At 48.2% G+C, this 27906-nt stretch overlaps 1 protein-coding gene across 1 annotated transcript in view; it reads right to left on the bottom strand.

The window, feature by feature from the left end:
* dcaf15 (DDB1 and CUL4 associated factor 15) overlaps positions 1–25209 on the bottom strand; it is a 29334-nt gene extending 4125 nt beyond the window's left edge. The window contains exons 1-10 of the mRNA XM_085971814.1: positions 25100–25209; positions 20539–20636; positions 18199–18343; positions 16577–16683; positions 15400–15536; positions 14145–14315; positions 11742–12575; positions 5233–5321; positions 3035–3163; positions 1453–1535 (exon numbers count right to left, since the gene is read on the bottom strand). Coding sequence (XP_085827940.1) covers positions 1453–1535; positions 3035–3163; positions 5233–5321; positions 11742–12575; positions 14145–14315; positions 15400–15536; positions 16577–16683; positions 18199–18343; positions 20539–20636; positions 25100–25174 — 1868 coding nt within the window. The 5' untranslated portion in view covers positions 25175–25209. The remainder of the gene's footprint in view (positions 1–1452; positions 1536–3034; positions 3164–5232; positions 5322–11741; positions 12576–14144; positions 14316–15399; positions 15537–16576; positions 16684–18198; positions 18344–20538; positions 20637–25099) is intronic.
* Positions 25210–27906: the final 2697 nt, after the last annotated feature.

Genomic DNA, 27906 nt, shown 5'->3' with positions numbered 1-27906 from the left:
AACAGCACACACTGCACTAGTGAGCAACAGCACACACTGCACTAGTGAGCAACAGCACACACTGCACTAGTGAGCAACAGCACACACTGCACTAGTGAGCAACAGCACACTGCACTAGTGAGCAACAGCACACACTGCACTAGTGAGCAACAGCAACCACTGCACTAGTGAGCAACAGCACACTGCACCAGTGAGCAACAGCACACACTGCACTAGTGAGCAACAGCTGCACACACTGCACTAGTGAGCAACAGCACACACTGCACTAGTGAGCAACAGCTGCACACACTGCACTAGTGAGCAACAGCACACACTGCACTAGTGAGCAACAGCACACACTGCACTAGTGAGCAACAGCAACCACTGCACTAGTGAGCAACAGCACACACTGCACTAGTGAGCAACAGCACACTGCACTAGTGAGCAACAGCACACACTGCACTAGTGAGCAACAGCTGCACACACTGCACTAGTGAGCAACAGCACACACTGCACTAGTGAGCAACAGCTGCACACACTGCACTAGTGAGCAACAGCTGCACACACTGCACTAGTGAGCAACAGTAGCTGTGCACACACACACGCACGCAAGCCATGCATCGTGATGTGATTATGGTCACATATTAGAACTTTCATGTTCATTTATTAATAAAACATCAAATATCATGCAGCCACACTGATACCCACTCCCCCTATACAAGCTGCACAATTCAAGAGGGAGAAGCACACACACACACGAGCTCCAAGTGCACGCTTACATTGATCCACAACCCCAGTTACACACTCGAGGGAATGGCCGAAAACACAAGACAGTGACAGTGTTTTAAACCCTGGATATGTTAAAAAAGGACTCAGAAAAAGTATGGGGATCGTTTGTGCTCATCAAGTCGAAGGATGATTGTGCCGGGGAACAGAACAATTTCCCAACTCAAGCCTCCAGCGCCAGCATCGAGGATTCTTCGGTCAGGTACCACACAGGCAGGCCATAGAGTGAAGCGGCTCCAATTCTCTCCCAACAACATGCCCCAAGTCCAACCTCAGAAGACCAGCCCCGACAGCACCTGTGCAGCATTTCCATTTCTGACCCCAGCCAACCTTGTGGTCGCTCCGAGCCACACTGCCAAGTTAACACCAACTGATGCTGAACGGAGGAGATTTTAACGCTACAGGCAAGAGCCTTCATGAACTGGGCTGAGACTCACCAAACTCATTTAACATTGCACCCTTAAAGGCAAGACAGCGAGGAAACTTGCATCTCATCAGCTTGGGTTGGCTCCAGATCCTAGAGGTGAAAGGTCAGTGTGCGAACCTACCCCTAAAGTCCCCGAATGGAACAAACTTCAGATTTCCGACGACAGTAAAACGTATAATGCAAGTGTAGCATCGGGTCCACCAGGTCAACACAGTTTCATAACATGGCTGCACACATTTTGAAGGTTACTTTTCCCTTACCTTATTTGTCCTTCTTCATCTGAAGGGTATGCCAAGAGCAGCAGTCCTATGTTAATGATGACATGGTTGGTTATAGGGCAGACCTTGAAACAAAGACAGATCACGATGGTACAGCTGTTAATCACAGTTCCAAAAGCCAAGGGAACAAGAATGAAGCGCGCTGAAAGTACAATCAGTAACTGACGCTCACGATTCTCCACACACCACACAAGGCCTTTGAGCTGATAGCACAGAGCTGCCCAAGAGACAATGTGATGTGTTTATATAGAGAGGGTGGATTTAGCAGAGAGGTCAGTAACCAGGGGGCATAGATTTAAAGTAATTGGTCGGAGGATTAGAGGGGAGTTGAGGAGAACTTTCTTCACCCAGAGGGCGGTGGGGGTCTGGAACTCACTGCCTGAAAGGGTGGGAGAGGCAGAGACCCTCATCGCATTTAAAAAGTACTTGGATCTGCGCTTGAAGTGCCGGAACCTGCAAGGCTACGGACCAAGAGCTGGAAAGTGGGATTAGGCTGGAGAGCTCTTTGTCGGCCGGCACGGACACGATGGGCTGAATGGCCTCCTCCTGTGTTGTAAATCTCTCTGATTCTATGAGAGATATGTTAAGCGGGTGATTAAAGGTGGGGTGATCTGTGGAAAACAGTTGGGCTCGTTAGGCCTCAATCCTTTGTCTATTCCTAAAAATTCTTGTGCTTTTATATCGAGCTCCTGAAGTCCATGGCAATAAATTAGCAAAAACCTGCCACTCTCTGGGTAAAGAAGTTTCTCCTGAATTCCCTATTGGATTTCTTAGTGACTATCTTACAGGAAACTTTGGTTTATCCGGAGGTTAACTGTCCGGAATGCTCGAGCCACCGGCAAAAATCAGGAGCCGTTTCGTTAGTTTTTTTTTCTTTTCGTTGCTTTTTTTTCACCAGTCAGGCTCTGCAAGGTCTCGCTGAAGCTGTTGCTAAGCTACAGAGACGCTTGCAAGGTACGGCCGACTGTTTAGAAGCTGTTCAGGGTTTGTTGCCAGATATGGAGCTCAAAATCTCCGTATGTTTCAACATTAGCGCTGGTTTGTCCGGCAGTTTTGATGGGACGGCAACAGCTCGGTCCCGTCGGTGCCGGATAGCACAAAGTTTCCTGTATATTGATGGTCTCCAGTTTTGCTCTTCCCCACAAGTGGAAACACTCTCTCTGTATCCACTCTATCAAAACCTTTCATAATTTTAAAGACCTCTATTAGGTCACCCCTCAGCCTTCTCTTTTCAAGAGAAAAGAGCCCCAGCCTGTTCATCCTTTCCTGATGTATATACCCTCACATTTCTGGTATCATCCCTGTAAATCTCCTCTGCACCCTCTCCAGTAACTCTATATCCTTTTTATAACATGGTGACCAGAAATCTACACAATTTTACTGACAATCTTAATCAGCATCTATTTTCCTCCTCACTTATGTGACACAAACCGAGTGCCCCCATGACTGGGCCAATATATGGAGTTGCTACACGAAGAATCACACCGTGAAGCCACGTCCTGTCTGTCACCCACACTGCCAAGCTGCCTCAAACACATCCTTTGTTCGGTCTAAATCCACTCACCTCCAGGATTACAATATCATAGTCACTGAAGGAACAGTAGCGCTGTGACCAGGACGCATCATTCCTTATAACCTCATTAATGACGTATTCGAAGTCGAGGGTCAGCTGCTCCACAGTGAGGTACTTGCCCTAGAAATGGACAGGATGCAGGAGATGGAGATGTCCCATTAGACCCTTTCTCATGCAAATGTAAAGCAGTGAAAGGGATGCAACAGCTTTTAAACCCGTCCTCTTAATCTACCTCAGCAGAGCGGCCTCGATTGGTATTGACAGCATGTATCAGAGCACGTACATACCAAACTGTGTCGGCCGTGGCTCAGTGGGCAGCGCCCTCGCCCCTCAGTCAGAAGGTTGTGGGTTCAAGTCCCACTCCAGAGACTTGGGCACAAAAATCTAGGCTGATACTCCAGTGCTGTACTGACAGAGGTGCCGTCTTTCGGATGAAACGTTAAACCGAGGCCCCGTCTGCTCTCTCCGGTGGAGGTGAAAGACCCCACGGCCACTATTTTGAAGGGGAGCCGGGGAGGTTAGCCCCTCGAGCCTGCTCCGCCATTCAATAAGTTCATGGCTGATCTTCCACCTCAACTCCACTTTCCCGCCCGATCCCAACTCCCTCGATTCCCTTAGTATCCAAAAATTGTGGGAAACGCAGGAGCCAATCTGCGCACAGCAAGCTCCCACAAACAGCAATGTGATAATGACCAGAAAATCTGTTTTAGTGATGATGATTGAGGGATAAATACTGGCCCAGGACACCGGGGAGAACTCCCCTGCTCTTCTTCAAAATAGTGGCCGTGGGATCTGTTACGTGTAGCTGAGAGGGTAGACGGGGCCTTGGTTTAACGTCTCACCCTCCGGCAGTGCAGCGCTCCCTCAGTACTGCCCCTCCGACAGTGCAGTGCTCCCTCAGTACTGCCCCTCCGACAGTGCGGCGCTCCCTCTGTACTGCCCCTCCGACAGTGCGGCGCTCCCTCAGTACTGCCCCTCCGACAGTGCAGCGCTCCCTCAGTGCTGACCCTCCGACAGTGCAGCGCTCCCTCAGTACTGCCCCTCCGACAGTGCGGCGCTCCCTCAGTACCGCCCCTCCGACAGTGCAGCGCTCCCTCAGTACTGCCCCTCCGACAGTGCAGCGCTCCCTCAGTACTGCCCCTCCGACAGTGCAGCGCTCCCTCAGTACTGCACTAGTTTTTATGCTGAAGTCTCTGCAGTGGGACTTGAACCCACAACCTTCTGACTCAATGTGATCTGAAGGGCTCAGTGTCTTATCCCATGGACCATCGAGGCTTCCCAAACATGCTCCACGAATGCTATATCAATGTTCCCTGTGAGCTGCGCTTCGTTCTGTGCGGCCTGTTTCTTTTAGTGCGCAGTCCCTTTAAATTACTGAGCACGAGCGGTATTTACAGTGGAGAAGCAGGTGAGCGGCCTGCGCAGGACCTTTCCCATTACTGCATGGCCGTGCAGCTTAGAGGGAACCTTGTCCTATATATGGGTATTCTATGCCACAATACAGTTTACTTACACACTCCTTTACCATCCTTAATTACTGCAAACAACACTCAAGAATGAACAGATTTCCCCAACAAATGTTGCACTCCCAGAATTCGAATGTAACATTGCCCCGCTGTCACTGCATATTTACCAGTTTATCATCACAAACCCAACTTATCCCAATATGCCGACAGCCATTTTTCATAAAGATTGGAAAAATAAATCCAGAGCTCTTACACTTTTGAGCCAGAAATAGCCAGTAATCAGGGATCTAGTGACTGAAGCGCTGTATCTTACAATGCAGTATCGTTGCTAGGCGTATTCGGAGTGTTGGTACTTCAGAGATTTACCAAAGATAAAACACCCGTATAATATCCTGTGATACTTCAATTCAGGTTACTCCCACCAGCACCACTGACAGGCCTGTAAGTACCAGTACTTCACCGTAGAGTTTACAACTCCAGAGACCCTCCCCAGGCATAACTCAAATCTGAAAGGATTAAAGCTGGGAGACTTTTCCTGCTGGGCTCTTTTCACAGTTCAATCTTGCACACCCCACCGTTACAATCATAGTGACAGCAAACCAGGCTAGTACACAGTACAGTCGATGAGTCCGCGAGGCTGTTGGTCGCCCAGCAGGGTGCCACCACAGCGGGTTTTTACCCTTCTGAGTGGGGAAGGGTTACGACGCGCATTGGTTACGTTACCTGATACGAAGCACTTTCTTTAAAAGGTTTCAGATTCCTTCCCCTCAAGTCAGTCACTACAAAAGGCAGCGAGATCTTATCATCATATCCTGTTAGAAACGAGATCTGGTTTAGTTTCCCATCAGCGAACTCTTGTCTTAGCAGCAAACCAGCTGGCAACTGTTGTAAGATTAAAAGAAGCACTTCCAGATCCTCAGTCACTCCATTAGGCTAACTACAGGAAACTCTTTGCTATCCGGCACCGACGGGACCGGCGTGGTGCCGGTTTATCAAAAAGTCCGGATTACAGAGAGGTATAGTTAAAAGGTACGAGAGCGCCGTACACAGCAACAAATCCAGGCTTCCCTGTTGCTTAGCAACATGTGCAGGAACTCCGGCCACAGACCAAGCGTCCCTGTTGCTTAGCAACAAGTGCAGGAACCCCGGTTACACAGCCACAGATCCAGGAACTGCCACTAATATGAAGTAAAACTTACCTGAACCTACTCCTGAATTTTGCTGGTTAACAGAGAGTTTCCTGTAGTACTTTTTAAATAAAAGGAGCGAGCCGTCCAAAATTCAATCCTTCGATTTAACCCTGCAATTCTACCACCACAAACTATTAGGTAGGCAATAATGAAAACAAAGTTCCACCTACTTGAATCGCTATTTGGAGGTTGAGCCAATGTGGACAGCGGAAGCTGCCCATTCCCACTCCCTCAGCTGTACCACGACGGGAGTGAATGCATTTCAGCACCGACGCCAGTGAGAGTGTGGTGCCCACCCAGTTTGACGACGAGGTGAAAATCTGTCTGTGGTTAATGGACAGCAGGCCTGCGTGTTTCACCCGGTCACTGATTTAACAAAGCACAGCTCCCGAGCGTCAAAGCAGCACCGACATTTAACGGTGACATCGCTCCAAATCGCTCACACTGAGGAAGGGTTTAAAAACCAGGGAGGGCATGACTTGGAAACTAAGAGTAAACAGGAAATTCAGGCAGAACTATTTTCTACAAACTGTAGCTGAATAAGTTAGCAGGGGAAAATTATAATTGATACGCACGGCATTAACGGCATCAGAAAGAGACTATTTCATTTCTGGAGATGGGGGGGGGGGGGGGGGGGGGGGGGCGGATTTGGTGGGGAAAGTGGGGTTGGGATCAACCAAAGAAGGGATAGATTTATAAAGAGAAAACGCTGGAAATACTCAGCAGCTCAGGCAGCATCTGTGGAGAGAGAATGTGACAGACCTGAACCAGCTTTCTCTCTCCATGGATGCTGCCTTGACCCGCTGAGTATTTCCAGCATTTTCTCTTTATATTTCAGAATTCCAGCATCCGCAGTATTTTGCCAATGGGACAGGCTTGTTGGGTCAAATGGCCTTCCCCGTGTTCCTCACATAGAAACAAGCATTCAATACAATGCAACTGCTGAAACTGCCAAGACCATTTTCAAAGCAACTCGCAGGGACTTTTATAAAATAACAAAACTGTACCTCCCAGCACCGCTCACAATGCTTTGCAAATACATTAAAAACAGATACCGTTAGGTATAGCTCAATAACCGATTGTTTGATAAATAGTCAGACGTTACATATCAACTTGCAGCAAAGGACCCAGTTCACCCCAAAGCAAACTACAGGAAACTCTTTTTTATCCGGCACCGACGGGACCGGCGCGGTGCCGGTTTATCAAAAAGTCCGGATTACAGAGAGGTATAGTAAAAGGTACGAGAGCCCCGTACACAGCAACAGATCCAGGCTTCCCTGTTGCTTAGCAACAGCTGCAGGAACCCCGGCCACAGACCAAGCGTCCCTGTTGCTTAGCAACAAGTGCACGAACCCCGATTACACAGCCACAGATCCAGGAACGGCCACTAATATGAAGTAAAACTTACCCGAACCTACTCCTGAATTTTGCCGGTTAACCGAGATTTCCGGTTGTTTGGGTGCCGGTAAATCGAGAGTTTCCTGTATTACCACTTCACCATCACAGTAAACTTTTTAACTTGCTCTGTAAAAAGGTTTGAAAAGTGGCACTCCACCGTACGTACCCCCTCATTGCATTTTCAAGCAGACTGCCGTCGCCTTAATAAAACATATTCTCACTGTAGAAGACGATAGTCTTTGAGGTGCTGTGTGCTACGTTATGATTTACGAACATGCATTAACTCCTACTTCTGGTTCGAAAGAAAAGTTGTGTGCAGGAATTTCCTAAAGGCCAAGCGACAGCAGTGAGGTGGGAGTCCCAGCAGCGAAGTGTCGGAGCCAAGGACGTTTCCAAGTGGCACCATCCACGTGCTTCAAGGTCAGAACGCCAGCCTCGGGCTGCACCAGTTTCTCTGCACGATTACAGCGGGGGCAGGACAGGCAGGGCGAAGGGGCAGCGATTCAAGCCCTCTAATCTCAGCTTTGTTGCAAAGAAACTCTGGGCAAAGGTATGAATGGGATCAGGAAGAGACTACAGGGAACTCTCTTTTTACCGGCACCTAAATAACCGGAAATCTCTCTCAACCGGCAAAGTTCAAGAGTAGGTTCAGGTATGTTTTACTTCATATTAGTGGCCGTGTAACCGGGGTTCCTGCACCTGTTGCCATGCAACAGGGACGCCTGGATCTGTGGCCGTGTACGGGGCTCTCGTACCTTGGTAAGTATACCTCTCTGTAATCCGGACTTTTTGATCAACCGGCACCACGCCGGTCCCGGATAAAAAAAGAGTTTCCTGTATTTCATTTCTGGAGACAGGTGGGGGATTTGGTGGGGAAAGTGGGGTTGGGATCAACCAAAGAAGGGATAGACGTTGTGTGCGGAGGAGAGAGAGAAATCGATCCTTAGCACAGAGAATCAGGTCACTCTTAGATACCTTCAGTAACTGGCTGGCAGCCTGGTTTGGGCGGGTCGGGTGGGCAGAAAGAGATGACAAACTGTGGGTGAGACACTGGTCTTTACTCGTTAGACCTGGGTTCAAATTTGTTCAATGTCTCTTGGCTGTAAAGGTCCAACATTAAATGGGTTTGGCCCGTCTCCGCACAGTTCGTGATGGGCACAAAACTGTCCCCAACTCGACATTAAACAGACAATCTCACTCAAGAGTGCTGGTGCAGTCGGAGAGTTCGTTGAATGTTGGTGCTGATCCATAATGCTGGGCAAAGCACACAGAGCGTTACTCTGCTTCCAGTGTGTTTCTGACCTGGGTGGGAGTGCTCGATGCCGACACTGGGCCATTGAAAAGAGGAGTTCCCAATCTCCAGCACCTTGATCAGCACAAAATCCACCGGAAGAACTTCGAAAGAACCAGTTAAGAAAAAAATGAAACCTGAAATCTAAAATAAAAGCCGAGAATGCTGGAAACCCCAGCCTGGGGTTGCTCAGCGTTTGAGAAGAGGACACACGGCCCCTTTTGGGTCGTTGTTTGGGAGTCGAGGCCAAGATCAGATCAGCCACGATCTTACTGAATGGCGGAGCAGGCTCGAGGGGCCAAATGGCCGACTCCTTGCTTCTAGTTCTTATGGGTTGGGAGACTGAACCAGTAACTGGCTCTGAAAAAAAGTTAGTTGCCCATCCAGCCAGCCAGAAAGGACCTGCATTTATCTAACTTTTCACATCCCAAAGTGCTTCACAGCCAATGACGAACTTTTGAAGTGCAGTCACTGTTGTTGGGAAACATGGCAGCCAAATTATACATAGCAAGATCCCACCAACAGCAGTGAGATGAAGGAGTAGATAATCTGTTTTGCTGGTGTTGGTTTAGGGAGGAGCATCATCAAAGGGACACTCCTCGAAAAAGTGCTGTGGGTCTTGTACTTCCACCTGAACAGGCAGATGGGATCTCGGTTTAATCAGTAAGAAATCAGTATTTGTAGGGAAATGGCGTTAGGAAAATTGACGGGACTGAAGGCCGATAAATCCCCAGGGCCTGATAATCTACATCCCAGGGTACTTAAGGAAGTGGCCCTAGAAATAGTAGATGCATTGCTGGTCATCTTTCAGAACTCGATAGTCTCTGGAACAGTACCCATGGATTGGAGGGTAGCTAATGTTACCCCACTATTCAAAAAAGGTGGTAGAGAAAAAGCAGGGAATTATAGACCGGTAAGCCTGACATCGGTAGTGGGGGAAATGCTGGAGTCCATTATAAAGGATGTAATAGCAGAGCACTTGGAAAGCAGGGACAGGATCGGACAAAGTCAACATGGATTTACAAAAGGTAAATCATGCTTGACTAATCTACTGGAATTTTTTGAGGATGTAACTGGTAAAATAGATAAGGGAGAACCAGTGGGGATGTGGTGTATTTGGACTTTCAGAAGGCTTTCGATAAGGTCCCACATAAGAGATTAGTGTGTAAAGTTAAGGCACATGGGATTGGGGGCAAGGTATTGACTTGGATAGAGAACTGGTTGGCGGACAGAAAGCAAAGAGTTGGAATAAACGGGTCGTTTTCCGAGTGGCAGGCAGTGACTAGTGGGGTACCGCAAGGATCGGTCCTAGGACCCCAGCTGTTCACAATATATATTAATGATCTGGGCGAGGGAATTGGATGTAATATCTCCAAATTTGCAGACGACACAAAGCTGGGTGGGAGGGTATGCTGTGAGGAGGATGTCGTGAAACTCCAGTACGATTTGGACAGGTTGGGTGATTGGGCAGAAACATGGCAAATGCACTATAATGTGGATAAATGTGAGGTTATCCACTTTGGTGGCAAAAACAGGAAGGCAGATTATTATTTGAATGGCAATAGATTGGGAGAAGGGGAAGTGCAAAGAGACCTGGGTGTTCTTGTGCACCAGTCGCTGAAGGTAAGCATGCAGGTGCAGCAGGCGGTTAAGAAGGCAAATGGTATGTTGGCCTTCGTAGCAAGAGGGTTCGAGTACAAGAACAAGGATGTCTTGCTACAGTTGTACAGGGCCTTGGTGAGACCACACCTGGAGTATTGTGTGCAGTTTTGCTCGCCTTACCTGAGGAAGGACGTTCTTGCCATGGAGGGAGTGCAGCGAAGATTCACCAGGCTGATACCTGGGATGGCAGGAATGACGTATGAGGAGAGATTGTGTCGATTGGGCTTATACTCACTGGAGTTTAGAAGATTGAGAGGGGATCTCATCGAAACCAATAAAATTCTGTCAGGCCTGGACAGAACAGATGCAGGAAGGATGTTTCTGATGGCCGGGGAGTCCAGAACCAGGGGTCACGGTCTAAGGATAAGGGGTAAGCCATTTAGGACTGAAACGAGGAGGAATTTCTTCACCCAGAGAGTGGTGAACCTGTGGCATTCTCTGCCACAGAGGGCAGTGGAGGCTAGTTCATTAAATATATTCAAGAAGGAGTTGGATATATTTCTTAAGGCTAAAGGGATCAAGCGATATGGGGAGAAAGCAGGGACAGGGTACTGAATTTGGATGATCAGCCACGATCTCATTGAATGGCAGAGCAGGCTCGAAGGGCCGAATGGCCTACTCCTGCTCCTATCTTCTATGTTAACGTCTCATCCGAATGACGGCAGCTCTGACAATGTGGCACTCCCCCAGTACTGCGCCGAGGCATCACCTTAGATTTTTGTGCTCAAGTCCCTGGAGCGGGACTTGAACCCACAACCTCCTGACTCACGAGGCGTGAGTGCTGCCCACTGAGCCACGGCAACGATTGAAATGTGAGAAAAAACTAGGAGAAGAACGAGTTATTACTTGGGACCTGATTATTCCGCCCAGTTCCCAAAGGGCGAACCTACTGGTTTAAAGCACCACCTAACAAACCAACACCAGAGTGACGAGGGCCCGGGAGCAGGTTCGCTGCCGACCCCTCTTTCTGAGGAATCGTGCATGTTACAGGGACAGAAGTGAGCAACGGACCTTCCGATAAGGGAAGTGTAGCAGCCAAGACCCGTGGAGCGTCACAGGGTTATTGCAAATTAAGCAACAAACAGCACGCTGGCAGCCAGAATACAGGCTTAACAACTTGCATTTATACAGCGCCGTTAACGTAGTAAAACATCCCAAGGCGCTTCACAGGAACGTTAGAAAACAAAACTTGACACCGAGCCACACAGGGAGATATTAGGGCAGAGGACCAAAAGCTTGGTCAAAGAGGCAGGATTTAAGGAGCGTCTTAAAGGAGGAGAGGTGGAGAGGTTTAGGGAGGGAATTCCAGAGATTAGGGCCCAGGCAGCTGAAGGCACGGCCACCAATAGTTGAGCGATTAAAATCAGGGATCCTCAAGAGGCCAGAATTAGAGGAGCGCAGAGATCTGGGAGGGTTGTGGGGCTGGAGGAGGTTACAGAGATAGGGAGGGGACGAGGCCATGGAGGGATTTGAAAACAAGATTAGAATTTTAAAATCGAGGCGCTGCTTAACCGGGTGCCAATGTAGGTCAGCGAGCACAGGGGAGATGGGTGAACAGGACTTGGTGCGAGTTAGGACACGGGCAGCCGAGTTTACGGAGGGTAGAACGTGGGAGGCCGGCCAGGAGTGCGTTGGAATAGTCAAATCCAGAGGGAACAAAGGCACAGGTGATTTCTTAGCACTTAACTCACCATCGTCATCTACAACCATGCCAGAAGGGTCGAGCACATAGTGCAGCTTTATGTAGTTCACATAACCGGGCTCTGCTTGTGCAGGTTCTTGGAGCTGGCTGGCGGTATTGTCCACTGTGGCTGATTCACTCTGAGCAAACCCGCTCGTCACTTCAGTCCTCGGTCTAGCGGGAGACGCTACACCATTGTCCAGAGCAGGTTTCCCTGGTGCTGTGCAAGTGCAACCTGACACAAGCGAATGTGAATGTTTGTGGCTCAAAACAGAACCCGAGGGGTCTGCAACACAACTAGAACACTGCATCGATAACGTTGCTTCAGAGGAGGAGGAGGAGGAAGGCGCGAATTCAGAAGCCTCATTTCTCTGTGTACTGAGCAGCTTGTGGCAGTCTTCTGTGGCTGGCCCTTGTAGGGCACCTTCCTTTTGTTTGGACACAGCTTCACCTAAACTACACGACGCTTCAGTGGTGCTCGTGGCAGCTCGCGCTCGCCTGAAAATGTCAGCTGCAAACTCCTTCGCCTTGCCTGCGGCAGAGGATCGGTCACAGTGGGCCGGGTTACACTCGGCCAATACCGCCTGCTTAGAGCTTTTAAGTTCCCAGCTCAGCGTTTCCTCAGAGCAGCTTTCAGTGCGCGAGCAGCTGTTAGTGTCGGCTTTGTGGAAGATGCAGTCCGACGTTCCGTCGCTGGATAAAGGGCGATTCGTGCCTTCGCACTGCTGATAACCGGACACGACACTGTCCATTACTGGTGAAATAAGACTAGGGTCCACCTCACGGGATCCTGGAGGTTCGCTGTTTTCGCTGCTCTTACTGTACAGAATCTGTCCTTTCTCACCTGAAACACGCAGAAAGCCAAAACAAAATCTGTTAAACAAATCTGAATTGGAAAGAACAGTTGCTTAAGGCAGTGCATAGCTTTGCTCCACAAACATACCCATGGTCAAAGCGATCTCCTGGATCGGTTTTGATCGCCGGAGAGTAATTTCCCAGAGTTTTTTTCCCCCTTGACGGTCCAGGGGTTTGCTCTGGTTATCTGCCTCTCCCAGGAGATTACATGGCTGCAGGGGCGAGGGGAGGGATAGGAAGAGTCTGGTCGTGATGCTCCGGCCATGAGTGTGGGGCAGGTTGGATGGACCAGCTGGTCTTTTCCTGCCCTTTATTTTCGTATGTTCGTAAACCAGCAAGGCCTCTGACCAATGTTCCCCCTAATTTATTTTCCCGGAGCACGGCCCCCTTGGGGGTTCACGGCCCAGGGACCGGCAGTGAGCTGCGCAGCAGATAGGGAACGTTGCCTCTGACCAAATTTCGCCATCTGTGCCGAGCTTTTTGACGTCAGCCGGAGGCGGCAGTTATAGGGTTACAATTGATCGCAATGGCCCTGGGTTAGAGATAGGAAATCCAGTGACTCCGATGGAAGTATGCCCGTGTGGGCATGGAGTGAGGACATGATTAGGCTTGGTTGCATTGCCCAATAGGGAGAGATGGTATATAGTTTATACCCAAGTGCTGAGAGTGAAGATTTAAGAACCTTTGCTGATCATTATGGGGGAGTCAGATGGAGAGTGTCAGTACATTGGAAATAAGCGACTGTGGTGCCCATATACATAAAGAAAAACATTTGCATTTATATAGCGTCTTTCACAATCTGAGGACGTCCCAAAGCACTCTACAGCCAATAAAGTACTTTTGAAGTGCAGTCACTGTTATAATGTAGGAAACACAGCAGCCAATTTGAACACATCAAGCTCCCACAAACATCAATGTGATAATGACCAGATAATCTGTTTTAGTGATGTTGATTGAGGGATAAATATTGGCTCCACGATACTGATAAACCCCCCTGCTCTTCTTCGAAATAGTGCCATGGGTCTGTTACATCCACCTGAGAGAGCAGACAGGGCCTCCGTTTAACGTCTTATCCGAAAGATGACACCTCCAACAGTGCAGCACTCCCTCAGTACTGCCCCTCCGACAGTGCGGCGCTCCCTCAGTACTGCCCCTCCGACAGTGCAGTGCTCCCTCAGTACTGCCCCTCCGACAGTGCAGCACTCCCTCAGTACTGCCCCTCCGACAGTGCGGCGCTCCCTCAGTACTGCCCCTCCAACAGTGCAGCGCTCCCTCAGTACTGCCCCTCCAACAGTGCAGCGCTCCCTCAGTACTGCACTGGGGTGTCAACCTAGATTACTTGCTCAAGTGGGGCTTGAACCCATGACGTTTTAACTCAGCCAGATGCAGTAGTGGAGGTGAAAACCAACTGGATGCTCCAGTGAAGGGGGAGGAAAGTTGAGGATATTTCTGCGGATGAAATAATTTGGAGCAAATGTTCTCCCTTATCTGTAATTATCTTTTGACTAACCCAACCACACATACCATCTAGGCTCCCACATGAACACTTGGGACATACCTGTTGTGTTTACCGATATTGCACATGCTACCAGTGAGTAGCTGGTATTGAGTAACACCACTCCGTCTTTCTTGAGCTGGAAGGCAGGCTGAAATGTGGGGAAGGGATACACCACCTGGTACTTTGTGTGAAGCATGAAGCCATGCTGTAGACAGTGGGCGTTCTGCTCTTCTGTAAAACACACAACAGCAAGTTAGGTCTCTGCAATGTTAAGTACTGCAGCTTTAACACACACCCTAGGGAAAGGGTAGCATAGTGGTTATGTTACTGGACTAGTAATCGAGAGGCTGGGTTAATGATCCGGAGACGTGAAACTACTGGATTGTTGTACAAACCCATCTGGTTCACTAATGTCCTTTAGGAAAGGAAATCTGCTGCCCTTACCCGGTCTGGCCGGTATGTGACTCCAGACCCACAGCAATGTGGTTGACTCTTAACTGCCCTCTGAAATGGCCTAACAAGACACCCTACGAAAAACTGCAGCGGTCGAAGAAAGCGGCTCACCACTACCTTCTCAAGGGCAAGGCAGGAGTGTTCCCTCCCAGTCGGGGAACACTTCAGCAGTCAAGGACATTCAGCCTCCGATCTTCGGGTAAGCATTCTCTAAGGTGGCCTTCGAGACACACGACAACACAAAATCGTCGAGCAGAAACTGATAGCCAAGTTCCGCACCCATGAGGACTGCCTGAACCGGGATCTTGGGTTCATGTCACGCTACATGTAACCCCACCTGACGTAGGGTCATCCAGACTCGAGTCGTCGTTGGCTTGTTCACTCTACACAGATGCGGCCGGACCTGCTGTGATTTCCAGCAAAAAAAATGTTTTTTGTCTGTTTTTTTGTTTTTCACACAGACCCCAACATCTGCAACATTTGACCCCACCTCATTGTTCTGTGATGTAATGTTTTCCTGACTGACCTGTTTGGACACCATTTACACCTTTGATTGCTGTGATTATCTCTCTGCCGAGGTGTGATAAATGGCAGTTAGGAAGATTACCTGTAAGCATCTGACATTATGCTCTGACTATATAAGCTGTGTCTTTATGCATCTCTCCACTTCACCTGACGAAGGAGCAGCGCTCCGAAAGCTTGTGACTTCAAATAAAGCTGTTGGACTATAACCTGGTGTTGTGTGACTTCTTACAAGGGCAATTAGGGATGGGCAATAAATGCTGGCTTTGTCAGCAACGCCCACATCCTGTGAATAAACAATAAAAAAAACATACAAGTAAAAAAAATGTTCTTTTAATACCTGTGCTAAGCAAAGCCATGTCCTTGCAGTCGGGACAGAACGCAAAGGGCGGTGTAGCAACAGTTGTAATATAAATATCTCTGTCATTTTCATCACTCATCACCATGTTTATCAGCAGATCGTTCACTGAGCGAATGCTGTATTAAAAAGAAATTGAATTACATTGTCACATAATGGGGGAAAAAATATAATTTTTAAAAAAAAATTTGGCTGGTGAAGGAAGAACAAAGACCCGCCCCACCCCCACCGGGACTAAGTAAGCAGAAGTGAATCACCCACACTTCCTCTAGCAGCTGGAAGAGGAACAGATTCTGTCGTGCAGGTCACTTACCTGCTCCTGTTGGGAAAAGCTAGAAAGGGGGGAAATTAAACTGTTCATAAAAAAAGAGACACCAGAACAGCAAGATCCCACAAATAGTAAACGACGAGTTAATCTGTTTTAGGTGGTGTTGGTTCGGGAAGAAATATTGGCCAGGGCACTGGGATAATCCCCTGCTTCAAACAGTGCTAAATACCATCAACAGCGAGCGGGCGGTGACTCAGTTTAATGACTCATCTGATTTTTGTGCTCGAGTCTCTGGAGTGGGATTTCAACCCACAACCTTCTGACTCAGAGCAGAGAGAGCCAAACCAACACCCTTCAAACCTTAGTTCTGGGCACTGCCTCTCAGTGAGGATATATTGGCCTCGGAAGGGGAGCAGTGCAGATTCACCAGAATGATACCACGGCTGAAAGGGTTAAATTATGAGGCCAGGTCGCACAGACGAGACTTGTATTCCCTTGAAGATTAAGGAGTGAACTAATTGGAGGTGCTTAAGATGATTAAAAAGGAGTTGATAGGGTCGATAAAGAGAAACTATTTCCTCAGGTCAGAGAGTCCAGAACAAAAGGGGCACAACCTTAAAATTAGAGCTAGAGGTGATGGCAGGAAGCACTTATTCACACAAAGGGTTAGTGGAAATCTGGAACTCTCTTCCCCCAAAAAGCTGTTACGGCTGGGGGGGTCAATTGAAAATTGAAAAACTAAGACTGATAGATTTTTGTTGAGCAAGGGTATTAAGGGTTACAGAACCAAGGCGGGTAGATGGGAGTTAAGATACAGATCAGCCATGATCGAACTGAATGGTGGAACAGGCTGGAGGGGCTGAATGGCCTCCTGTTCCTATGAATACTTACTTGAACCCAAACACAATAAGTTTCGAGGGATCGCTTGGCCATTCACACACTGTTAGATACAAGTCGCTGTACACTTCCTGATCTTTGAAGAGGTGCACTTGTCTCACCTAAAATTCAACACAAAAAAGGATTAAACAAATCTTCCTTTTTCTTCCACAACCGAGTAATTCAGAATGTAACTACAGGAAACTTTCGATTTACCGGCACCTAAATAACCGGAAATCTCGGTTAACCGGCAAAATTCAGGAGTAGGTTCAGGTAACTTTTATTACGTGCCTTCCTCCATTTGTTGCTGTGCAAGGGTGTGGCTGCAGCTGTTGCTAAGCTACAGAAACGCTTGCAACTTGTGGCCATTGTTCTGAAGAACAGGGTTTGTTGCTTTATACGGAGCTCTCAGCTCCATATCTTTTACTATAGCGTTCGGTTATCCGGAATTTTTGATGAACTGGCACCACGTCGGTCCCGTCTGTACCGGATAAAAAAAAGTTTCCTGTATTGTACTAAAAGTGAGTATGTCGTTAAGTATAGCCCGTGTGTGTTTGAACTGGAAGTCACTCTCTCCTTTGGGTCAACAATCCCATGTCTGTTTCCTGGACAGGATGGTGCCTAGTCTGCCTGGCTTCAGTCTCTGCTGCTCGCTATGTGGGAGTTATGAGGTGCACACGAGCAGGCTGGCCTCCTCCACAGTGCATTGCGCAAGGAATCACAGACATGATGCCACTTTCTTTCACTCCCTCTGTCCCTGTGACCTCCTCCAGCCCTACAGCCCTCCGAGATATCTGCGCTCCTCCAATTCTGGTCTCCTGCGCATCCCCCGATTTTAATCGCTCCACCATTGGTGGCCGTGCCTTCAGCTGCCTGGGCCCTAAGCTCTGGAATTCCCTCCCTAAACCTCTCCGCCTTTCTCTCTCCTCCTTTAAGACGCTCCTTAAAACCTACCTCTTTGACCAAGCTTTTGGTCACCTGTCCTAATTTCTCCTTATGTGGCTCGGTGTCAAATTTTGTTTTCTAACGCTCCTGTGAAGTGCTTTGGGAACTTTTACTATGTTTAAGGCGCTATATAAATACAGGTTGTTGTTGTTGTTGAGAACCTAAAACAGAGAGGAAAGAAAAGGGGCCATGCCCATCCAAGGATTTATTTGAGTTTTTTTTTTAAAAAGTGTAAATTACCCTGTGCTCGCTGACCTACATTGGCTCCCGGTTAAGCAACGCCTCGATTTCAAAATTCTCATCCTTGTTTTTAAATCCCTCCGTGGCCCTCGCCCCCCTCCCTATCTCTGTAACCTCCCCCCACCTCCGAGATCTCTGCGCTCCTCTAATTCTGCCCTCCTGAGCATCCCTGGTTATAATCGCTGAACCATCAGTGGCCGTGCCTTCAGCTGCCGGAGCCCCAAGCTCTAGAACTCCCTCCCTAAACCTCTCCGCCTCTCTTTCCTCCTTTAAGATGCTCCTTAAAATCTACCTCAGCTGCCCTAATTTCTTATGTGGCTCGGTGTCAATTTTTTTTGCCTTATGACACTCCTGTGAAGCGCCGTGGGACATTTTACTACGTTAAAGGCGCTTTATAAATACAAGTGGTTGTTGTTGTGTTCTCTCACCACAAGAAAACCTTTGGTACTCACCTTTTTCAACTTGTCGTGAATGTTGAACTTCCACCAGTACAGGTAATACACATAGTAGGGTAATTCGTCAAACTCCTGCTCGAGCACATCCCTGGTGTAGGACAGCACATACCTACCGCATTTTGTAAAACCAAGGAATATGTGGCTGTGGGAGGGAAGGGAAGGGAATATAAAAAAAAGAGATGAAACTATAGAAAGCAAAAATGAAAGTACAGGAAACTTTGTGCTATCCGGCACCGACGGGACCGAGCTGCTGCCGTTGCCTATAAAGTGCCGTACACTCCAGAGTTAATGTTGAAAGATTATCTCCGTATCTGACAACAATCACTGTTGCTTAGCAACAGCTTCTAAACACTCGTGTGTGGCTGCAAGGGTCTGTAGCTAAAGCTGTTGCTATAGCTACAGACCTTGCACTGCTTGACTGTGGGAAAAAAAAGCAAAGAAAACAAACAAGAATAATAAAAAAACAGCACCTGATTTCTGCCGGTGGCTCCAGTTTGCCGGATAGCTCACCTCCGGATAGCACAAAGTTTCCTGTAACAGCCTCTGGTTATTACAGAACGACAAAATTCAACAAAACATTCAAATACCTTCGGGCAGCAACTATGAAATGTTAGCATTATTGTTTTGGGAATGGTCTCTAATCGTTCTCCTTCTCTGCTGAAGCCATTGGTTGCTTGCTCGGGTACAGCGCCACAGACACACAGTTTGCCTTTGGTCCTTTGCCCAGGGAGTCACAGCCAAGACCGCACTTCCTTCCACTCATTCTTCATTGTGAATCATGACGAGGCGCATCGGGTTATCACTGTTGTGTGGGGGAGCGGGGGGTGGGGGGGAATCACAGTCGAACCTGATCTTATCCTCATCCAGTGTAAAGCTCACGTATACCTTCTAGAAGCAGTCACTGCACAAGAATATAAGAAATAGGAGCAGGAGTCGGCCATTCGGCCCCTCGAGCCTGCTCCGACATTCAATAAGATCATGGCTGATCTTCGACCTCAACTCCACCTTCCTGCCCGATCTCCACATCCCTTGATTCCCCTAGAGTCCAAAACTCTAGCGATCTCAGTCTTGAATATACTCAACGACTGAGCATCAATGTTCCCTGTAAAAACATTTTTTTCCATGCACAGGCCCTTTAACTGGCTGCGTGGGCCATTCAAATCTTCGCGCACGCGCGGTTATTCCCATCGGAAAGCCGGTGAGCGGCCTGCGCGGGACCTCCAGACCGTCGCACAGCTAAACGGGAACGCCGCTGAGCATCCACAGCTCTCTGGGGTAGAGAATTCCAAAGATGCACAACCCTTCGGAGTGAAGAAATTTCCCCTCATCTCAGTCCTAAATGGCCGACTCCTTCTGAGACTGTGACCCCTGGTTCTAGACTCCCCAGCCATAGCGCACGAGGAAAGGGAACTTTTAACTTTCCTCTCCCTAACTTAGGGGAACGGAGCCTGATTGCGGCTTCGGTGCTGCTGCCCAGCCGAGATCAGTTAACTCAGCTCAGAGCCCAGACCCCCAATTGAAACTGGCATCTTCCTGATCTGCTTGTCTAGATCAGCCAAGATCTAACTGAATGGCCTCCTCCTGTCCCTACTTACTCACTGGCTACACTCTCTGAGCCACGAGGAAGCCGCTCAGCTCTGCACTTCAAACATTTCTACATCGAGAGTAACTGAGCTGGATTAAACAGACAGGTGGACAGAGTTAGAATTCAACAGTCCTGAAAAGATGCATCAGACTACAGCCAGATTGCAATGCTGCCATAACCATCGTTATATAAGCTACAGACTGCTCGGCCATTGCCCGTCACCAACCCAGAGTGCTGCTTTGAAGAAATCTGCAACAATTATTTTCTCATTCACTGACATTGGGTAAAATCCAGAGGAAATCTGGAAATGGCAACATTGCACATTACCTTTATAAAGCAGTCTGCTATTTCAATGGACCCACTCCAAGTGGCTTTTATACCAGGTAGATAGAACAATAACAATTAATCTGACGTTAAGAGCTAAATACTGGAGACTCCAGGATACTAAATACAAGTTGTCTGGGCCCATACATTATGCTGTGGGACTCTTGGGGGCTCAAACAATGAATGCATTTGTCGGAAAAATCCTCTCTCCGCTATTTTAGCACTGACATGAGCCTGCTTAAGATTAAGGGTTAATGCCTCCGTCGATAAGTGCTGTTGCAGATACATTAGTATCCCACAGAATAATGGCAAGAGCTTGGGGCCGAACATTCTGAAGTTAAAATCAATGAATGAACCAAACTCTTTGTACATAAAGGCTTAGAATAGAGGTCATCAAAACGATTGCTGACTCAGGAAATGGTACGTACCCAGCTAGTAAGAAATCATCATCCACAATGTTCTTCAGGGGCACACAAAGAATGGGAGGCAAATTCTGGAACATTCGGTGAGAGAACTGGCCAGTTATCTGTAAAAAAAAAATAGGAAAACCTAATATCCGTTCGTAACCGGAAGAAAATAAGAACCACAGGACAATGGGTAATCAATTGGGCAAGAACTGGGTTGAAATGGTTTGATACTTTACATCGCCCATAATCTTACACAGCCCATCACCTGACCCAACTGTGTAACGACAAACTGCGGAGAGAGAGCTGCTAGAATGGGAAACCTGCCTCACCAGTCAGCTGAGTGCTGAAGTTGGGGACGAGGAACCCACTGTCCACCCACTCCTCAGCGGAACACCCCTCCTGTTCCAGGACAAGCGCGAGAAAACAGCAATGCCCGGAAATATCCCGACAGGCTAGACTGAACAGAGATAACTTTTAAGCTCGGTTTTTAATTAATGAATTTAATTAGCGCGAGTAAGGGCCCCTAGAGGATCCCTTTAATGTCAAGAACCATTCCCTGATGCAAAGCTGGTGTCACAATATACAATTCCCGGTTGTTAAACAAGCTCCTTCTTAACTTGCTGTGCCAATTAAAACCTGGATTAGGAATCACTACAAGCCCCGTGACAAATTTATCAGAATATGGGAAAGCTTGAAGTGAGTCGCCTCCCAATCCATGAATGGCACCTCAATCATCGACGACGCAAATAGGTCTGGAGAGGTTTGCTCAATTTTTACTGACTCGTTTATCGAAAAGCTGAAAATTCTATACATATTAAAAGGGCGGAAGCTTAAACTGGGAGAGTCGCGAGCACGTCACTGACCCAGCCAAGACAGAGGATGGGGAAATAAAAGAAAAAGACTTGCATTTCTATAGCACCTGTCACGATCGCAGGATGTCCCAAAGCACTTCACAGCCAATGAGGTACTTTTTGAAGTGTAGTCACTGTTGCAATGTAGGAAACGCGGGAGCCAATTTGCTATCACATAGAATCAGAGATTTACGGCACAGGAGGCCATTCGGCCCGTCGTGTCCGTGCCGGCCGACAAAGAGCTCTCCAGCCTAATCCCACTTTCCAGCTCTTGGTCCGTAGCCCTGGAGCTTACGGCACTTCAAGCACATATCCAAGTACTTTTTAAATGTGATGAGGGTTTCTGCCTCTACCACCCTTTCAGGCAGTGAGTTCCAGACCCCCACCACCCTCTGGGTGAAAAAAGTTCTCCTCAACTCCCCTCTAATCCTTCGACCAATTACTTTAAATCTGTGCCCCCTGATTATTGACCTCTCTGCTGAGGGATGAAAATTCCTCTGTCCGTTATTGGGCATTAATCCTTAAGATCAACGGGGAAACACCAACGCTAAAGTAGCAGACAAAGGAATTCCCTGCAACCACATCTGTTGCTGATATTACAGTGTCATCTCAATCCAGACCCCCAAATCCCAGGCTGCATCTGAGCAAGTATTAAAACACACACACACACATTAAAGAGAATGCTGAAAGCCGGTGTAACAGATAATCTTGCCTTTTTTTACAGCATTTTAAGATTGATGTGACAATTCAAATGAATTGCACCGTCATATATGCATGCATGAATTGCATCATCCTTATATATAATATAGAGGGGTCTAGACAAAGAGAAACTGTTCCCATTGGCGCAAGGGTCGAGAACCAGAGGACACAGATTTAAGGTGATTGGCCGAAGAACCAAAGGCGACTTGAAGAAAATCTTTTTCACTCAGCGAGTGGTTATGATCTGGAATGCGCTGCCTGAAAGGGAGGCAGATTCAATCGTGGCTTTCAAAGGGGAAATGGATAAGTACTTGAAAGAAAACATTTTGCAGGGTCTACGGGGAAAGGGCGGGGGAGCGGGACTAGCTGAAGTGCACGGGCTTGACGGGCCGAATGGCCTCCCTCTGTGCTGTAACCATTCTATGATGGTAGGTAACCTTGAAAGAAAGACTTGCATTTCTATAGCGCCTTTTACAACCTCAAGATGTCCCAAAGCGCTTTACAGCCAATTAAGTACTTTTTTGAAGTGTAGTCACTGTTGTAATATTGGAAAACGCTGCAGCCAATTTGCACACAGCAAGCTCCCACAAACAACGACGCAGTAATAACCGGATCATCTGTTTTAGCGATGTTGTTTGAGGGATAAATATTGGCCAGGACACCGGGGGCGACTCTTCTTCAAAATAGCGGCCTGGGAATCTTATATGGCCACCTGAGAGAGCAGACAGGGCCTCGGGTTTAACGTCTCATCCGAAAGACGGCACCTCCGACAGTGCGGCGCTCCCTCAGTACTGCCCCTCCGACAGTGCAGTGCGGTGCTCCCTGTCAGCCTAGATTTTGTGTTTAAGTCTCTGGGGTGGGACTCGAACCCACAACCTTCTGACTCAGAGGGAGCTGCCCACTGAGCCACAGATTTATTTCATAAAAAGCATTTTAAGTTGGATTGGTTAATGGAAAGTGTTTTGATAAGACATATGTGTGCAACAGATCTGTGGAGAGAGAAACAGAGTTTCAGGTCGATGTCCTTTCGTCAGAAGTGCACCATCCTTTAATCATATATATATATATATATATACTATGAATAGCACCACCCTGTAATTATCTTTTGGATGAGACGTTAAACCGAGGCCCCGTCTGCTCTATCAGCTGGACGTAAATTATCCCATGGCCACTATTTCAAAGAAGAGCAGGGGAATTCTCCCTGGTGTCCTGGGCCAATATTTATTCCTCAATCAACATCACTAAAAAAAAACAGATGATCAGGTCATTATCACATTGCTGTTTGCGGGAGCTTGCTGTGCACAAATTGACTGCCGCGTTTCCTACATTACAACAACGACTACACTTCAAAATAAAAAGTACCTCATTGGCTGTGAAGTGCTTTGGGATGTCAGGTGGACGTGAAAGGCGCTATCGAAATGCAAGTCTTTCTTTTTATACACGCACATACATATATATTTATTATTAAACACACATACATACATATATACACGTATTTACACACGCATACAAATTTTTACACACGCATACACATACATGCACACGCATACACATGCACACACGCGCCTACACACATGCACACGCCTACGCGCACACACATGCACACACGCATACACATATGCACGCACGTACACACGCGCATACACACGCACACATATGCACACGCGCGCATACACATATACACACGCGCGCATACACATATACACACGCGCGCATACATATACACGCGCGCGCACACGCACACGCGCGCGCACACGCACACCTATACACGCGTACACATATACACACGCGTACACATATACATACACGCGTACACATATATATACACGTGCACATATACACGCGCACACATTTACACACGCGTACGCATTTACACACGCAGATATATATTTACACGCGCATATATTTACACGTGCGCACACGTACATACACACGCACACACACGCGCACACACGTGTGCACACGTACATACACACGTGTACACACACGTACACACGCATGTACACGCGCGCACATACGCACGCACATATATACACACGCGCACACATACGTGCGCGCGCGCACACATACACGCGCGCGCACACATACACGCGCGCGCACACATACACGCGCGCGCACACATACACGCGCACACACACATACACGCGCATACACGCGCACACACATACACGCGCACATACACGCGCACACATACACGCGCACACATACACGCGCACACATACACGCGCACACACACATACACGCGTACACATATACACGCATACATATATACACGCATACACATATATACACACGCGTACAATATACACACGCGTACAATATACACACGCATACAATATACACACGCATACAATATACACACATACTATATACACACATACTATATACACACGCATACTATATATACACATGCATACTATATATTTACACGCATATATATACACGCGCATATATACACACGCGCATATATACACACATATATACACGCACATATATACACACGCATACATACACATATATGTACGCATACACATATGTACGCATACACATATGTACGCATATACACATGTACGCACACACATATGTACGCATACACACATATATGTACGCATACACACATGTACGCATACACACATGTACGCATACACACATGTACGCATACACACATGTATGTACACATATTTACACACGCATACATATATATATATTACACACACTCCTATTTTTGTGCTCAAGTATCAAGCCTGAACCCACAACCCTCTGACTCAGAGGGAGCTGCCCACTGAGCCACAGATTTACTGCATAACAAGCCTTTTGAGCTGGTCTGGTTGCTGGAAAGTGCTGTGATTATCAGGAGAGTAATGATAAGGGATGTGAGAGTTTGTTGCTGCAGTCAGTCACTGGGGGAAACTGTGCCGAGCTGATCTGAGCTGCGCCTCCCCCAGCCCCACCTTTATCTGGGGGTGGTGGGGATTTTTTGTGTAGGGGAGTATGTCAGTGTTGGGAGAGGTTACGCGGGGCCGGGGCAGTACCTTCAGGCGGTGTAAGCTCCTCAGCACGCTGCTTTTCTTCCTCCCGCTCGGGCGCTTGCTCCAGCCCGGCGCCATTTTCTTCCTCCCGCCTCCCCAACCCCCAGCGCAACCCACCTTACTGGGCCCGCTGCTCCCGCCCCCCGACCTGCCTCTCCCTCTCCCATTGGCCACCGATCGCCCCGGCCCGGCTCACCATTGGTCAGTCTCCGCGTCAATCAGGGATTTTTGTGCCCGCAGCGAGTTCGGTGGAGAGGTCGCGCACACCTGGCTGCGCCCCCTGCAGGGCCAGGCGGCGAACAGCAACTGAAAGGAAAGACAGGAACAAGGTTGGTGACCCAGCTTTCCCCCACTGACTGATTGGGGCAATAAACTCTCACATCCCTTATCATCACTCCATTCCCAGCTTTCCCCCAGTGACTGACTGGGGCAATAAACTCTCACATCCCTTATCATCACTCCATGCAACAAGACCTGGACGACCTTCAGGCTTGGGCTGATAAGTGGCAGGTAACATTCGTGCCACACAAGTGCCAGGCAACGACTATCTCCAACAAGCGAGAGTCTAACCTCTGCCCCTTGACATTCAACGACATTACCATCACCGAATCCCCCACCATCAACATCCTGGGGGTCACCATTGATCAGAAACTTAACTGGACCAGCCACATAAATACTGTGGCAGCAAGAGCAGGTCAGAGGCTGGGTATTCTGCGGCAAGTGTCTCACCTCCTGACTCCCCAGAGCCTTTCCACCATCTACAAGGCACAACTCAGGAGTGTGATGGAATACTCTCCACTTTCCTGGATGAGTACAGCTCCAACAACACTCAAGAAGCTCAACACCATCCAGGACAAAGCAGCCCGCTTGATTGGCACCCCATCCACCACCTTAAACATTCACTCCCTCCACCAACGGCGTACCGTGGCTGCAGTGTGTACCATCTACAAGATGCACTGCAGCAACTCGCCAAGGCTTCTTCGGCAGCACCTCCCAAACCCGCGACCTCCACCACCAAGAAGGACAAGGGCAGCAGGCGCATGGGAACACCATCACCTACAAGTTCCCCTCGAAGTCACACACCATCCTGACTTAGAAGTATATCGCCGATCCTTCATCGTCACTGGGTCAAAATCCTGGAACTCCCTCCCTAACAGCACTGTGGGAGTACCTTCACCACACGGACTGCAGCGGTTCAAGGCGGCGGCTCACCACCACCTTCTCAAGGGCGATTAGGAATGGGCAATAAATGCTGGGCCTTGCCAGCAACGGCCACATCCCACAAACGAATAAAAAGAAACTCTCCTTATAATCAAAGCACTTTCCATCAACCAGTCCAGCTCAAAATGATTTTTATGCAATAAATCTGTGGGCAGCTCCCTCTGAGTCTGAAGGGTGTGGGTTCAAGCCCCACTCCAGAGACTTGAGCACAAAAATATATGTGTGTGTGTGTGTGTGTGTGTATGTATAAAAAGAAGTAACTTGTATTTCTGACAAAGCTGCAGTTTTGGTCTCCTTATCTAAGGAAGGATATACTTGCCTTGGAGGCGGTGCAACTGTGGTGTATGTAACCTGTTCCACCTTAAGAGAACTTAAGCCTGTTCCACCTTAAGAGATGTACTACTTTCTCTGGCTGCTGTATACGTAATACCGGTGGTGACCACCGGTATATAAGCACTGTGTAGTAATATTGTATTTTAGTATAGTCCTGACCTCCAACCAGTAAAGACCTGTTGAACTTTAATCTTGTAGTCTGTGTTAGTAATTACAACTAGAACACACAGACTTAACAGTGGCGACGAGTCCGATTCTTACCCTGCGGCAGTTTATATCCACGGCGGCTTCGTCCACAGAACGGACATCGAAGAGAGGCTTCCACCCTCATCACCCTGCTGGAAGACACGGCACGCGGCAGACATCGAGAAACCAGAGTGCAGAAGACATCCTGAACTCGAAGCCTCCATCAGCGGCTGTCAGCTATCTTCTTTCTTCCTCGGTGGTGGGTAAGCCGGGCAGCGACGCGACCAGAAAGTCGGCCGCGTTGGCTGTACAGACGGGGAGGGAAGACGGAGGAATAAGGGCGGTGAGATCGATCGCGACCGGAGATAAGGGCCGGGCCGCATTCGGGCCGAAAGGCGCAGCGCGGGGACATCGATCGCGGCTGGTGATAAGGGCCGGGCCGCATTCGGGCTAAAAAGGCGCAGCGTCTGGGGCAACTGAAGGCGCGAGAGCCGCGGTGAAGCGGAGACAGCGTCGGGGGACGGGTGAAGACCGCCAAGCGCGGGAAAACCGCCATTTTGTAGGCGGAGGACGAAGACGAGCGGGAAGCCGCCATCTTGGATAAAAATTAAAATAAATTAAATTGCAACGATGCCTAAACATGGGAACATTAATACCTTTGATAGCGACATCGAAGATTGGGCCATGTGTGTAGAACGCATACAAAATTATTGTAAAGCAAATAAAATTCCAGATGAAGAGAAAGCACTAACATTATTAAACTTAATGGGTGCGAAGACATACGGGCAATTGAAACACCTTTTATCACCAGATGAACCGGCGGATAAGACGTTCGAGGAGATTGTTACTGTCCTGAAAAATCATCTAAACCCCACGCCGCTGATGCTAGCGGAACGATTTAAATTTTACAGCAGAAGGCAGCTGAAGGATGAAAGCAATGCTGAATATTTAATGGAATTGCGTAAGCTAGCAAAGTACTGTCAGTTTGGAACGAGACTGACAGAGGCGCTACGAGATAAATTTGTGTGTGGTTTATTAAAAGAAGATACACAAAAGCGACTGCTCGAGGA

This window comes from Somniosus microcephalus, chromosome 31, assembly GCF_052327205.1.
Source record: "Somniosus microcephalus isolate GS21.2 chromosome 31, FLI_Smic_1.0, whole genome shotgun sequence".
In the NCBI taxonomy this organism is placed as follows: domain Eukaryota; kingdom Metazoa; phylum Chordata; class Chondrichthyes; order Squaliformes; family Somniosidae; genus Somniosus; species Somniosus microcephalus.
This window is presented reverse-complemented; position numbering and strand designations above follow the sequence as displayed.